At 43.8% G+C, this 16,084-nt stretch overlaps 1 protein-coding gene across 8 annotated transcripts in view; it reads right to left on the bottom strand.

The window, feature by feature from the left end:
* The window catches only part of LOC126260004 (uncharacterized), a 30,552-nt gene that overhangs the window by 1,185 nt on the left and 13,283 nt on the right, over positions 1-16,084 (bottom strand). For 5 of the 8 annotated variants that reach the window (XR_007546587.1, XM_049957162.1, XM_049957160.1 and 2 more), the window contains exons 3-4: positions 2,291-2,334; positions 2,042-2,189 (exon numbers count right to left, since the gene is read on the bottom strand). Coding sequence is in view for 4 of the 8 variants with exons in the window: in XM_049957162.1 (XP_049813119.1) it covers positions 2,042-2,189; positions 2,291-2,334 (192 nt within the window). In the remaining 4 variants the exon portion in view is untranslated. The remainder of the gene's footprint in view (positions 1-2,041; positions 2,190-2,290; positions 2,335-16,084) is intronic. The other 3 variants (XR_007546589.1, XR_007546588.1, XR_007546590.1) reach the window with 1 other exon arrangement.

Here is a 16,084-nt window from a genome sequence, read left to right as displayed (position 1 = left end):
ATTGTGGAAGAAGACAAGATTGTTGTTCTTGTCTGTGTCTGCATTAGTAACATGCATGGCAGCTGCAATTTTTTGTCACCAAGAGTTGTGGGAATAGGACGTTCATGGCTGCGTAGTGCAAACATATGCAGGGAGACGGCTCTATTCAGTGCTGGCAACTTTGCAAGTTATACAGATTGTCTGTTATGGTAGAAGTGAGTCTCAAAAGTAGTTCATATAGAATATACTAGCTCCAACAGCATCCTACTAATTGGGTTGAGGAGAAAATTTAATAGAGAAACTATTTTATCATGTTTTAATGAAAGTGGGAGAGAAAAGTTGGTGCCACTAGCAACTGGAAAGGCTGAAGAGTCCCCCAATTCTTTAAAATATGCAGACATATCCATATGTCTCAAGCAAGTGCATGGATAATAACTATATTCAAATGATTCTTGCTTGTCTGGAGAGCAAGATTCCATGTTAGAAATGGGGGGGGGGGGAATCACCCTTTTTACTGACCAGTGTGCAAAGCAGCCCTACAATACATTATATGTAGTAGTGTTCTTTCCTCCGAATTGTACAACCCACTGTCATCTACTTTACCATGACATAATATGCCTGAAAAAATATAGGAAGTTCCTTGCACAGAAAACGCTGGCTTGTACCCATTCTACAATGAGAGGGGTTATAACCTCGGATTTTATAAGTAGTACCTGTTAACATAAAGGCAGTTTTCTTTTACACGTGTAGTACATACAACGCATGCCCGCTCATGTTATGAAAGTCCGTGCACCTGCCGTAATGTTAAGATAGGACAAAAGGAACAGTCTACTATTGTCATGTTTTGAAACCTTTCCATAGATAGGACAGCGCACTGTATGTTATTGTGCTACCACACAGTTAGGCTAGCAAGATGTACAATTTACTCATAGTTGGTGAAATGGCAAGCTATATTCAATTACCAGTAGCGATTCTCTAATTGAAACACACTAAATGAATCCTATTTGTTAGTTTTAGAAGAGTAATAGAAGTTTCAATTTTATTATATTTTCATTTTTTGTCACATGCCAGGTACGTACTTCGGATACTAAAGGGTGCACTCTCCGGTCACATGACTCTTCTGCATACCAGTTGGCTGATGGCAGAAGTGTACGCATCCGATATGTTAGATTTGGACAATGTTCCCAAATTTAAGACTTTTTGCTTCTTATATATTAACATGTAAATTTGAGTTTCTGGGTTCAATATTCTGAAGTGATCTCGAAAAGGTGCATTCTGAATTAACTTTACTGCCACACCATGTCAGGAAGTGTGGCATTAAGAGATCCCAAAAATGGTACCCATAACACCACATTTTCACTGATGTAAAAAATCTAATCACTACCAAATGAAGTATTTCTGGTAGTAAGTATTCCTGCTTATGACATTCAAAATCTGCAATCAGTTCAAAAAAGTGTTAACAAGCTTCCACTATACACATTTTTGATAGATTTTAGCTGTAGTAAACCAAAAGCTTTCATGCAGCTTCGAGTGCGAGTTGTGCTGAAAGAAATGCACTTTATTCACATTTTACTAATCTAGGGCCATTATCCGAAAAATCTTGAGTACAAACAGTGTATCCAAACAGATTACGCACCCGACGATTCACTACTGTTTTAAAAATCAGTGACGCAAAATCTTCAGTCTGGTGAAGTAATTGCTCTGCTTAATACTGCGGAGAATTTTTCTTTCAGCCTAAAGCCCGTCTCACACAGAGCAAGATTCGCTGTAAGTTTCCTTGCTGGCTCACGCAATTGCTACCTTGCGGGCTCCGTCGTCTGCTAGTGGGCTACCTTGCTGGGAACATTGTAAGATTTCCAGGATAGGTCAGGTGCTATTTTTCTTGTAAGGTTCCCTGCATGCTACCTGCGTTGGCCAATCATGAGCCGTTTCGTTTGTGACGTCAGACGTGGGAAGCCTTTATTGATAGTAGCTTTTCTGCTGTTGTGAGGTGCGGTGGGAAGTCGTGCCATACCACGAAGAAAATCATAGCAAATACTTATAGCATTTATCTTGGGCTTACCTGTATCGCATTATCTCCAAACTCTCTTGTTATGGCCGTCAAAATCTCTGGTATCATTCGGGAGAGCGTGTTGTTCGCTATTCGTGTAGAATAGGCCAAATATTTGTAAGTGTTTCCGGTCGCTAGGAAACTCAGTGTAACAGCAAGCCTAGAGATGCATATTAAACATGTCTCAGATTGATCGTAAAATTACAATGGATTATAAATAAAAATTAACTTTCTCTTTCGAACATATAATAATGCACTTACCTTTCCCGGGCCGTAATTGCCTGATGCATCACCTTGTCTTTCTTCTGAATCAGAGGCAAAACCAAACAAAGCAGTTCTTCAAATACCAATACATGCATTCATGTAAAATTTGCGAAGGATGTACGATCCTCCATCTTATAAAATAAAGTCTTATATAACAGTCATTATTGGTATATTTATAAAGTCGAACAGTAATGAAATTGTGATACTTTTCAAACAAAAGTAGGTGTTACGCGAACTAAACTCAACTCTTTATGAAGCATGGAGAGCACACCTTTTCCAGCGATTCTCCTCTTAATCCAGTTTTTCATCCATTCTTTCTTTCTTTCTTCTTCTCTCATTAGCATGCATTACTGCATCATTTAGCACCAAAACAGGTAGTAACGCCAGTTTGCTCTGAACATTTGTACCTCAAGCAGCCATCTTCGTTCGATAAAACATGCAGCCGATAACAACACAACTAGCTGCTGATCTTGCACAGTGGGAGAGCTTCGGCATGGAAGATAGCCAGCTCCTTTCCCAGCAAGTCGGCAGGCATGCACGCCATCTCGCAAACAACCTTGCTCCGTGTGAGACGGGCTTACGATATGATGCAGTTGCAGTCCACACCTTTCATAAAACCTGAGTCTACTGAAAAGGTGAAAAAGCTGGGCAAGCTATGGGTCTGCATCCCACTACAAAAGTTGCACCAATCTGTGCTACCACCACAAAGATTTTGGTGTAAATACTGAGTGGAACATTTTTGCAACAAGTCATGGAAAGTGAGCAGGTTAGAATTTGAGGAACTATGAAATGACTGGCTGCACAAGATCGGTCTACCACTTCCAAAGGAAAACAGAATCCTGACATTCTATTTATTCAAATTCTGTGAGCAAAACTAATAAATCTGAATTTTTGCCGAGATGGCCCAAAGTGAATCAGCCAGAGCTTCTACAAAGGTTTTCTATGGCTCAGAGTTGCTGTAATGAGAGAATATCACCAGCTTATGCCAACTGATTTGAATATAATTACAGTGAAAAGGTTGTCAGGGGCCTTCTTGTCATTTTTTACCACAATATCAGAACAACTGATGCCCAATAATTTATGGTTTTAACACTGCAACCAGTTGAATGCAAGAACAACAGATGAAGGATTGGCAATGTTTGTGAAACTTCATTTGAGCAGAATAATACCGTTAGAAATTCAATGCGTCATTTGGCCTTCAATTTTTCACTGGCCAGTTCGAAAATATACATGGAGTATCCCCGATCGGCACAGTATCACCACTCTTCATGTGCCACCAATAACTCTTGAACAGCTTCAGAATCTGTTTCAGAAATGCTTAGAAACCTTTATTAAGCAACTCACTAGCAACAAGCAGGCTTAGGAAACGAAGTCCCCCAACTGTGGCTGAACTTTCCTAGCTATAAGGTGTGGGCCATTGGTGAAGGCAGTGCTAGATTTTTAATAAATGGTAATGGCAAAATCCACCATGGATGAACATGTGCTTTTAACTATACTAAAATTTAGACTGTCACGGCCGGAAATGTCATGTCCATTATAATTATCCGAGCTTTTATGCCGTGGTCGGTTGATGAATTCTGTGTCAACTCCCAATGTTCCGTCCCCGTCTGCGGGAGACATCTTCAAGGCGGTCTGTAGCTCAATGGAAGGTCCAACACACCCACAGGCTCACCACTGACTGCCGCTAAATCCCGCATCCGTGCGCTTACACGCCGCAGCGTAAAGTCACGTGTTTTAAAAAAGTCAGTGCAATTGGCCGCTGTCCGTTGTCATCAATCGCCGTTGCCATCACCCAGTAGTGGACGTGTGGTGCACATCATCTTTAACACCAGCATCCATATGCCATTTAATTTCATGCCCTCCTCCTTTCTATTGAAATTATTAGCTACAGTCCCCCTTGAAGACGTCTCCCACAGACTGGGACGAAACGTTGGGAATTGACACAGAATTCATCAACTGACCACGGCATAACAGCCCGGATAATTTTAATTATACTGTGAATGAGAACTACTTTAACAAAACCAAAATTTTTTGATGGCTAGAGAAAAATTATTCAGAGAGTGAAGGGAGACTGGGGACTGGAACTTCATAGCAGGAAAAGTAGTAGGTGAATATGGACTGGGGCAGGGGAGGGGGGGGGGGGTGTAAGGATGGAAAGAAGAAGCCGCCTGGTAGAATTTTGCACAGAGCATAGCTTAATCATAGCAAACACTTTAAGAATCACGAAAGAAGATTGTATACTTTGAAGAGGCTCGGAGACACGTTCCGTTTCAGATAGATTACTGGCAAGACAGAACCAGGTTTTAAATCTTAAGACATTTCCAAGGGGCAGATGTAGACTGACCACAATCTATTGGTTATGAATTTTAGATTAAAACTAAAGAAATTGCAAAAAGTAGGAATTTAAGGAGATTGGACCTGTATAAACTGAAACAGACAGAGGTGGTTGTGTGTTTTAGAAAGAGTGTTCGGGAACAACTGACAAGAACGGGGGAAAGAAATACCGTAGAAGCAGCATGGGTAGCTTTGAAAAATGAAACCGTGAAGGCAACAGAGAATCAAGTAGGTAAAATAATGAGGAGGTAGTAGAAATCCTTGGGTAACAGAAGAAATGTTGAATTTAATTTATGAAAGGAGAAAATATAAAAACTTAGTAAATGAAGCAGGTGAAAAGGAATAAAACATAGGAAAATGTAGGATGGACTGTAACAATACCAGAGAAGGGGAGTTGCCACTCCCCATATAGCAGAGATGCTGAGTCGCAATGGGCACAACAAAAACACACACACACACACACACACACACACACACACCTGAAGTCTCAGAAGAAACCACACTGCGAGCAGCAGCACCAGTGCATGATGGGAGTGGCAACAGCCTGGGGGTAACGAGGAGACTGGGGTGGGGGAGGGATAGTATGGTGGGAGTGGCTAACCGTGAAGTGTTGCAGTTTAGACGGAGGGCAGGAGAGAAGGTGCGGAGGCGGGGGGGGGGGGGGGGGTAAGTAGCGGAAAGGAGAGATATAAAAGAAATTAAAAGACTGGGTGTGGCGGTGAAATGACAGCTGTGTAGTGCTAGAATTGGAACAGGGAGGGGGCTGGATGAGTAAGGACAGCAACTAACGAAGGTTGAGGCCAGGAGGGTTTATGGGAACGTAGGATGTATTGCAGGGAAAGTTCCCACCTGTGCAATTCAGAAAAGCTGGTGTTGGTGGGAAGGATCCATATGGCACAGGCTGTGAAGATGTCATTGAGCTGAGGGATATCATGTTTGGCAGCGTGTTCAGCAACAGGGTGGTCAACTTGTTTTTTGGCCACAGTTTGTCGGTCTCCATGACAAACTATATCCTCACCCACAATTACTTCTCCTTTGAAGGCATTACCTACAAACAAATCCACAGTACGGCTACGGGCATCTGCATGGCACCATCCTATGCTAACCTATTCAAGGGCCATCCAGAGGAATCCTTCCTAAAAACCTAGAACCCTAAACTCCTCATCTGGTTCAGATTCATTGATGACACCTTTGCTATCTGGATTGAAGGTGAGGACACCTTATCCACATTCCTCCAGAACCTTAACAACTTCTCCCCCATTTGCTTCATCTGGTCCTACTCAGACCTCCACCTCAGAGATGTCTACATCAGTACTTCCGTCCATGTCAAACCTACTAACCACCAGCAATACTTCCACTTCGACAGCTGCCACCCATTCCATACCAAGAAGTCCCTTCCGTATAGCCTAGCCACCAGTGGTCGTCGCATCTGCAGTGATGAGCAGTCCCTCTCAAAATATACCGAGGATCTCACTGAAGCCTTCACTAACCGTAATTATCCTCCCATCCTTTAACAAAAACAAATCTCCTGTGCCTTATATTTCTAGTCTGCCACCACCTCCCAAAGTCCCACAATCTGGTCACAGAGGAGTATTCCCCTCTTAATTCAGTACCATCCGGGACTGGAGCAACTGAATTACATTCTCCACCAGGGTTTCAATTACCTCTCGTCATGCCCTGAAATGAGAAATGTCCTGCCGACTATCCTTCCCACCCCTCCTACCGTGGTATTCTGTCGTCCACCGAACCTACACAACCCCTGCTCCCAATCCCTTATCTCATGGCTCATACCCCTGTAATGGACCTGTCCCATACATCCTACCACCACCTACTCCAGTCCAGTCACTAACATCACCTATCCCATCAAAGGCTGGGCTACCTGTGAAACCAGTCATGTGATTTACAAGCTAAGCTGCAACCACTGTGCTTCATTCTATGTAGGCATGACAACCAACAAGCTGTCTGTCCACATGAACGGCCAAGTTGCGTTTGCACGAGCGTGTGTATGTGTGCCTGTGTGTCTACTGCTGACAAAGACCTTAATGGCTGAAAGCTATAATTGTGTGAATCTTTTTGTTGTGCCTATTGCGACTCAGCATCTCTGCTATATGGCGAGTGACAACTTTCATTCTCTGAAAAGGAATACAAACGTCTCAAAAATGAAATCGACAGGAAGTGCAAAATGGCTAAGCAGAGATGGCTAGAGGACAAATTTAAGGTTGTAGAGGCATATGTCACTAGGGGTAAAATAGATGCTGCCTACAGGAAAATTAAAGAGACCTTTGGAGAAAAGAGAAACACCTGTATGAATATGAAGAGCTGAGATGAAAACCAATCCTAAGCAAAGAAGGGAAAGCAGAAGGTGGAAGGAGCATATTGAGGGTCTATACAAGGGCAATGTACTTGGATGGCAATATTATAGAAATTGAAGAGAACGTAGATGAAAATGAAATGGGAGATGTGACACTGTGTGAAGAACTTTATATTGTGTTTGAAGAATTTCATAGAGCAATGAAAGACAAGTCCAAACAAGGCCCTGGGAGTAGACATTCCATCAGAACTACTAACAGCCTTGGGAGAGCCAGCCATGACAAAACCCAACTATCTGGTGAGCAGGATGTAAGAGACAGGCAAAATACACTCAGACTTCAAGAAGAATATAGCAATTCCAATCCCAAAGAAAGCAGGTGGTGAGAGGTGTGAATTACCAAACTATCAGTTGGTGTGAAAATTATCGAACTATCAGTTTAATAAGTCACAGCTACAAAATACTAACACAAATTCTTTACAGCCGAGTGGAAAACTGGTAGAAGCCAACCTCGGGGAAGATCAATTTGGATTCTGCAGAAATGTTGGAACACTTGAGGCAACACTGACCCTACGACTTATCTAAGAAGATAGGTTAAGGAAAGGCAAACTTACATTTTTAACATTTGTAGGCTTAGAGAAAACTTTGACAATGTTGACTGGAATACTCTCAAATTCTGAAGGTGGCAAGGATCAAATACAGGGAGCGAACGGCTATCTACAATTTGTACAGAAACCAGATGGTTATAAGAGTCGAGGAGCATGAAAGGGAAGCAGTAGTTGAGAAGGGAGTGAAACAGTATTGCAGCCTATCCCCTTATGTATTCAACCTGTATATTGAGCAAGCAGTAAAGGAAACAAATGAAAAATTTGGAGTAGGACTTAAAATCCATGGAGAAGAAATAAAAACTGAGGTTTGCCAATGGCATTGTATTTCTGTCAGAGACCGCAAGGGACGTGGAAGAGCAGTTGAACAGAATGGACAGTGTCCTGAATGGAGGAGATAAGATGAACATCAACAAAAGCAAAATGAGGATACTGGAACGCAGTTGAGTTAAATCCGGTGATTAGGAAATGAGACAAAGAAGTACATCAGTTTTGCTGTTTGGGGAGCAAAATAAATTATGATCATTGATGTAAAGGGGATATAGAATGTAGACCACCTAAGGCAAAGAAAGCGTTTCTAAAGAATTGTTTACATCGAGTATAGATTTCAGCGTTGGGAAGCCTTTTCTGAAAGTATCTGTATAAAGTGTAGCAATGTATGGAAGTGAAACATGGGCAATAAATAGTTAAGATGCGAAGAGAATAGAAGATTTCAAAATGTGGTGCTACAGGAGAATGCTGAAGATCACATGGGTATATCAAGTAAATAATGAGGAAAGAGAAATTCGTAGCACAACTTGACTAGAAAAAGGGATCATTTGGCAGGACATGTTCTGAGGCATCATGGGATCACTAATTTAGTATCGGAAGGAAGCGGGGAGGGTAAAAATTGTAGAGGGAAACCAAGAGATGAATACAGTAAGCAGATTCATAAGGATGTAAGTTGCAGTAGTTACTCTGAGATGAAGAAGTTTGCTCAGAATAGAGTAGAATGGAGAGCTGCATCAAACCAGTCTCTGGACTGAAAACAACAACAACAACGACGACGACGACAACGACAAGAGTATGGTATTAAGTCCCACTTAAAACTTGGCTGATCTGCAGCACAATCCAACATCAAGACCAGTTTAGGCAAAAATTAGGTTGAGAGATGGTGAAGCCAACGAATGAATACCAAACAATGGTTACTAGACTGCTTGCTTTAGTTACTTCCAGTCCAACTTATGGACTTTTGGGGTAAAATAACAGACCATTAAATGAAAATTTTTACATTACAGAGAAGTTTATTCAAATCTTGTCACAGCCCCTGTTTGTGCTATATGCTGCTGTTCTATATGTGTCTCCATACAAGAATGTATCCATTTCTCATTTTCGATGTTTCAGATGCAGTGCAATACACCACTTCAGAGAACGGAATCATTTGCAAGCAAGTTGTGATGGACATAACATAGGCACATGTTCATGTGTATCTACATCTGCACCTACATGATTACTCTGCTATTCACAAAGTGCCTGGCAGAGGGCTCAACAAACCAGCTTTAAGCTATCTCTCTACCATTCCACTATCTAACGGCGCACAGGGAGAGCTAGCACTCAAACTTTTCTGTGTGAGCCCTGATTTCTCCTGTTTTATCATGATAATCATTTCCCTCTATGTAGGTGGGTGCCAACATAATGTTTTCACAATCTGAGGAGAAAACTAGTGATTGAAATTTCAGGAGAAGATCTTGTCACAATAAAAAACACCTTTGTTTTAATGACCGCCACTCCAATTCACATATCATGTCTGTGGCACTATCTCCCCTATTTCACGATAATACAAAACGAACTGCCCTTCTTTGTACTTTTTCGATGTCATCCATCAGTCCCACCTGGGGGTGTAAAAAGTGTGGTGTAAGCTGTCTCTTTAGTAGACCTGTTGCACCTTCTAAGTGTTCTATCAATCAATCGCAGTCTTTGGTTTGCCCTACCCACAACATTATCTATGTGATCGTTTCAATTTAGTTATTTGTAACTGTAGTCACTAAGTATTTAGTTGAATTTACAGCCTTAAGATTTGACTTAATGCTGGATATTACTTCTGTTTTACTCGACGACTTTCCATCTATTACTACAAACAGTGACCTTTCTGACAGGAAATCGCTTATCCAGTCGCACAACTGAGGTGATATTCTATTGGCATGCAATTTGATTTGAAGACACTTGTGAGGAATGCTGTCTAAAGCCTTCTGGCAATCTAAAAATATGGAATCAATTTGACGTCCCCTGTCGATAGCACTCATTACTTGCAGAGTATAAAGAGCTAGTTGTGTTTCACAAGAACAATGTTTTCTGAATTCGTGCCGACTTTTGTGTCAATAAGTCTTTTTCTTCAAGCTAATTCACAATGCTCGAACAGTATGTTTGAAAACCCTACTGCAAATCGACAGTGATACGGGCCTGTAATTCAGCAGATTACTCTTATTTCCCTTTTCGGGCATAGGTGCGACTTAAGCAATTTTCCAGTCTTTAGGTATGGCAGTTTCTGTGAGCGAATGGTTATATATAATTGCTAAAATATGGAGCTATGTTATCAGCATACTCTGAGAGGAACCTGAATGGTATACTATCTGGTCCAGAGGCTTTGCCTTTATTGAAAGATTTAAGCTGCTTTGCTACACCGAGCATACGGCCTTGCCACAGTGGATACACCGGTTCCCGTGAGATCACCGAAGTTAAGCGCTGTCGGGCGTGGCCGGCGCTTGGATGGGTCACCATCCCGCCGCCACGTGCTGTTGCCATTTTTCGGGGTGCACTCAGCCTCGTGATGCCAATTGAGGAGCTACTCGACCGAATAGTAGCGGCTCCGGTCAAAGAAAACCGTCATAACGACCGGGAGAGCGGTGTGCTGACCCCATGCCCCTCCTATCCGCATCCTCACCTGAGGATGATACGGCGGTCGGATGGTCCCGATGGGTCGCTTGCGGCCTGTAGACGGAGTTAGTTTTTTTTTTAGTTTTTTTTGCTACACCGAGCATATCTACTGCTGTGTTTCTCATCTTGGCAGTTGTTCTTGATTGGAATTTAGTAATATTTACTTTGTCTTCTTTGGTGAAGGAGTTTCAGAAAAAAGTGTTTAATAACTATGCTTTAGTGGCACTGTCGTCAGTGACTTCACCATTGTTATCGTGCAGTGGAGGTATTGATTGCGTCTTGCCAATGGTGTGCTTTAGGTATGACAAAAAATCCCTCTGGATTTTCTGCCAGATTCCGAGATAGTTTCATAGTGGAAATTATTGGAAGCATCTCACATTGAAGTACGTGCTATACTTTGAACTTCTGCAAAACTTTGCCAATATTGGGGATTTTGTGTTCTTTTAAATTTCACATACTTTTCAGAGCTGTAACATAATGTGTCTTGTGTTAATTTTTTTCAGAGAGGTAATATAACAGTTTTATGTTCTCTTTATCATTGATTACACTTATTGTGCATAATGTAAGCTCCAAGTGGACTTTGTACATATGGTTTTCTTTCCACATCATATGGAGCAAGGTGGTAAAGACAGTGTTCATGCACTAGACTCTCAATCTGCAATTCTGGATTGGGTCTTCCCAAAAAAGTTACGGTGAATGCTGGCATGCCTCCATGAAGGCCAAAATCCTGCCCTATCCTCATCTAATCCTAACCTGCAGGGGACTGGGGGGGGGGGGGGTTTGAGTCTCCTTGATAGTGTGAAGTTTATTAGATGTGGTAGCCTCCCAAAAGTCTGCCTATGACTGAGCAAAATGCGATTTGACGTAAAGCTGCAAATCTGGTCCCAGAGGTGTCATGGGGAATGGTAGTTAGGTGGCTAACCCCTCCATCCAGACAATCAGCAAGTTCATTACCAAAGATGCCAGCAGTGCCTGTAAGGTCTGTGAGAATGTCGTGGATGACAGACCATGGGGTGGCAGTAAGAACACTGAGCAACAGCCCAAAGGTCACTCATTGAGTCAGTACACAATAAAACTCAGGTGGGAAGTGTCATAATAAAACAAAGGGCCCTGTAGATGGCTACCCATTCCACAGTAAACACCCCACACAGGGCATGCAAGAGATGGTGTTCTGTGCCAACAGATGATGTTAAGGCATGCCTCTCACAATCTGCAGATCTAGAACCATCGGTACAAAAAACAATGCCAACCTGAAACTTTGGTAAGTGTGTTCAGAACAAACAACAGATCATCATTGGAGCGATGGAGGATTCTGGACCCCAGAAGAGATCCGAGGAACTACCCTGGAAGGGGGAGGGGGTCGCAAGGGAATGTCAGGAAGAGTACAAGGAAGGGAAATGGAAATCACAGCAGAGAGAAGCAAGGCAGACTCCAACTGGTAAACTCACCTGAGGGCAGCCAACAGCCTGAATAAGCAAAAAGGACAGATGAGGAGGGGTGAGTAGGGAAAAAGAGGGTAGTGATGGCATAGGGAACCAGGAGCTGGGATTGCCAAAAGGAAAAGCAAGGGATTCCAGTGACAACCAGAAGAGTATCTACAGGACTAGTGTCATCAGCACCTGTGGTGAAACTAATGGCACGATGGTGAACCTGGTCTAAGAAGAAAAGTGCGGAAGGGGCAGCTGATCCTTAACCTTGCAACTAGTCTAGACTAGATGGTACTAATGACAGATAAAGGTGAAGAAGGGTCAAACAATCCACGCCCAAGAAGTGTGGGCGAGGAAGCGAAGAACACAGAGTTTATGTGAGACAGCCAAACTTCAGAGGATGGATAGGGGACAACCACATAAGCTTGTCAAAAAGAAGATCCAAGAAACAGAATTAGGGGATCACAGTCAGGTGTTGCACATTGAGGTAGAGCTCTAGACCAGGATCGACATTGGTACGGTGACAAATGCATTGGCCTCAGCTTAAAGGGAGAGGATTGAAAACTGAGTGTCCACATGGAAGAGGGCCAGGTAGCACGCTGGAGCTGTCATTCCGCAGAGCCAGCAAGTGGGAGCTAGCCCAAATACAGATATCATCCACATACAGAGCGGTGGGGGGGAACAACAGTCTGGCAGAGACTACAAGTCAATTAATAGTGGTGAGAAAAGGACACTTCATATGCAGCCCTGTGGAATGCCATTTTAGTGGGTCTGTGGCGAGTTGAGAATGGTGCCAACCTAAACTCTATGGCCAGTAGGACAAGAACTGGCGGGGGGAAAAAAAAAAAATCAGGATTTGGGGGGGGGGGGGGGGACAAAGACATCACTCATGGGGTGTAATAAGGATGTTATGGCACCAAGCTGTGTCTTACACTTTACAGATGTTGAGGGGGGGGGGGGATAAAATAAAAAAAGGGCAGTGCTGAGGAAAGGCATGCTGAACGGCAATTTCTAACTGAATCAGATGATCAATCTGAGACCGCCCCTCCCAAAAACCACACTGGTAAAGAGATGAAGGATCGTGAAATTTAAGGACCCACTTGAGCCAATGAGCCACCCTACATTCCAATAACTTGCAGGGGAAATTGGTCAGGCTGACTGGCTGGTAACTATCAAGAGACAATGGGTCCTTGCCAGACTTAAGGACAGAAACCATAATACTGTCTCCCCACAGAGGGGAAAATGCTTTGTAGACTAAAACGGTTAAACACCTGGGGGAGATACAGACATTGTAGAGGACTTAGGTGTTCACTCAAATGGTTATGGATGGAATCTGGGCAGGGACAATCGTCAGAAGAAAATAAGCTCAGAAGAAGCTTCCATTCAGTAAAAGGTTCATAGTAAGCTTCTGCCTGACAAAGGGTAAAACATTTGCGGGAAGCTTCTGTCCACTATTTCTGGATGAGAACGGCAGCTGGATAGGAAGCTAGCACCGATGCCATCACAAAATGGGTCACGAGATGTTCCATGAGAACTGATGAATCTGTACTAAGTCCACCTGGAAGGGCAATACACAGAGTGGAAGAATGCCGCTGACAATTTTGTTTGGAGAATGCGGAGTGTAGTCCACACCCGCGACAAAGGGACCAAAGAACCTACTGAGGAGACGCAGCATTTTCAACATGTCCGCTTGCCCTGATTACGTATCAGGCTTTGGTGTGAAGACTTGAGGGTAATAATACCAGCAGAAGACTGGTGCTGCTCCAGGGGACGATGATCATTGGCAGTGGTGGCAATGGCTGTGTTCCACCATGGAACACAGGGAACGGCAGTGTGGATTATCTTATCTGACTGATCATGTATGACTCAAAGAGGACAATCAGCACAATGGAAAGCCATCGGGATGTGGGAAGGGAACGAGAGAATCAATTGAAAGTGGTCACTGTCACAGAGGCGACTGTGTGGCAGCCAGTGTAAAGAAGGAATAAGGAGAGGGGAAGTGAGCAAAAGATCAATGGCAAAGAGTGCCACATGCAGCACCAAAATGAGTAGGGGAACCATCATTAACAAGCCACAGGTCATGCAGCAAGAAATTGGTCAATGAGGAGTCTTCAATTAGACAAAAAAGCACTACCCCACGAATGGTGATGTGCATTAAATCCCAAAGGAGGAGGAAAGGGGAGGGGGGGGGGGTGAAGGCAGTTACAGAATCAGGTGTAGGGGTCCTATCAGGAGGGATACAGACAATGGAAACTGTGACCACAGAGTCCAAGTGGACCGAGATGGCAACTGCTTCCAATGTGGTATGAAGGGGGATCCATGTCCAACAATATCCATACGAACCAATGAGCAAATGCCACCGGAAGCCCTCAAATGGCCGACCTGGTTCTGACAAAGCACAGAATCCACAAAGTGTCAGTGAGTGAACATAAGTAAATGAGATTCCTGAAGAACACACACACACATTACTGAGTAAAAGAGAATAAGGTATTGCAGAGCTGGGAGTTTACAGTAGTATCCACTACAGTGCCACTGAATAAGCACAGAGCGGGTACCAAGATGAGAGATAAACGGGCTGGAGCTAATCACACCACTGGGTCACTATCACCAATAAGAATGTGGTGTCTTCTAAAAATAAGATGAGAGTCTGGTTGAGAGAGGGGGGGGGGGGGGAGAGACGACACCTCTGGGGACATGGGGATGGGTGGGGATGTGGGCAGCTGTCCTGGGACTTGTTTCTTCTTCTTCTTCTTCTTCTTCTTCTTCCTGAGGTCGAGGAGGCCAGGCCACAGAGGGAGAGCAGGCTTCTGCAATATCTGCAACTTAAATAGAACAGTGGACATTCGGGGTGCAAGGACTGTGTGGAGTAAGCCCAATCACCAGCAGGCACTGAAGAAGTGGGACACTTCTCCAGCCGGGGGGGGGGGGGGGGGGGAGTGGCACTTAGAGGGGATTTACTGAGGACCACAGGGGTGGGGGGAGAGGAGGGGGGACAGGACTACGGTGAGGAAGAGGGCAATGGGGAAAGGATGTACTAGAGGCAAAGGTAGAAATCATTGACACAGGGTGAAGTCTGTCATATTTATGATGAGCCTTAATGTAAGATAAACTATCAAGGGACTTATACTTTTGCATCTCCCTTTCCTTCTTGTAAGTCTGTCAATCTGGTGAGCACGGAGCATGATGGTCATGACAATTGACACATACGGGCAGCAGATCACAAGGGCTCCCCTCACAGAGTGGCTGTCCACATTCACCAAAGAGGGTCCACCGTAAAGTGGGAAGATGTGCCCAAAACGCAAACACCGTGAACACCTGATGGGTGGTGGGACGTATGGCTTCACGTCACTCCCATAACATATAACCCTGATGTTCTCCAGGAGGTTATTTCCCTCAAAAGACGGAATAAATGTGCTGGAATTGGTGTTACTGTCCTAAACCTTTCTGAACATGCTGGACAAAATGAATGCCTCGTTCCAGATTTGCCTAGAGTTCATCAGTTTGAAGGATGAGGTCCCTATGAAAAATGACTCCCTGAAGCATATTTGAAGACTGACGAGGAGCAATTACCACCGGGATGGCACCATGATGATCACAAGCATGAAAGGCTGCAGGAGAAGTTTTTATTGTCAGTGAACCCTACCACATGATAATGTGAGACTTCACCAAACTTGTCTACAACGTTTTCCGCATAAAATATCTGCTTTGTGGCAGTGAATGGGTCTCCAGACCAGGTAGTTGGGAAATTGTTTCACCCCAAGCTGGTGAGCCTGTCCCACCTCACAGTGTGTAGCTACGGAATGGAAGGCTGCAGGGTCGTAAGGAACAGCATTCAATGATCCATTACCAACCAAAGAGATGGATTAACGGAGTCTCCCCATGGACACCACGCACCCACATCAAGGGCCAACCGGCACAGTGGCTGTTACGAGTTCCGATGCTTCGGAATAATGAGCAACCACTCCTATGCATAAATGGGGAGGCAGCAGCTCATGTAAGAGAGGTGTGATCTCTGTTGTCAGGGGCATAGCCAGATGGGTACATAACAGGTCCACCACATGGACTGGCTACAAGTGCTGGTGACTTAGCAGGGTGGAGGGGAGCTACAATGGGGAAAGTAGAGGGGGAAGGAAGGGGAGGAGAGGCATCCACATCATAGATCTGAGTGCAGAATTTCTTCCCCAAATGGCTCACACTACAGAGA

The sequence above is a fragment of the Schistocerca nitens genome, chromosome 5 (genome assembly GCF_023898315.1).
Source record: "Schistocerca nitens isolate TAMUIC-IGC-003100 chromosome 5, iqSchNite1.1, whole genome shotgun sequence".
Taxonomy (NCBI): domain Eukaryota; kingdom Metazoa; phylum Arthropoda; class Insecta; order Orthoptera; family Acrididae; genus Schistocerca; species Schistocerca nitens.
Note: the sequence above shows the minus strand (reverse complement) of the source record. Positions and strands in the feature narration are given on the sequence as shown.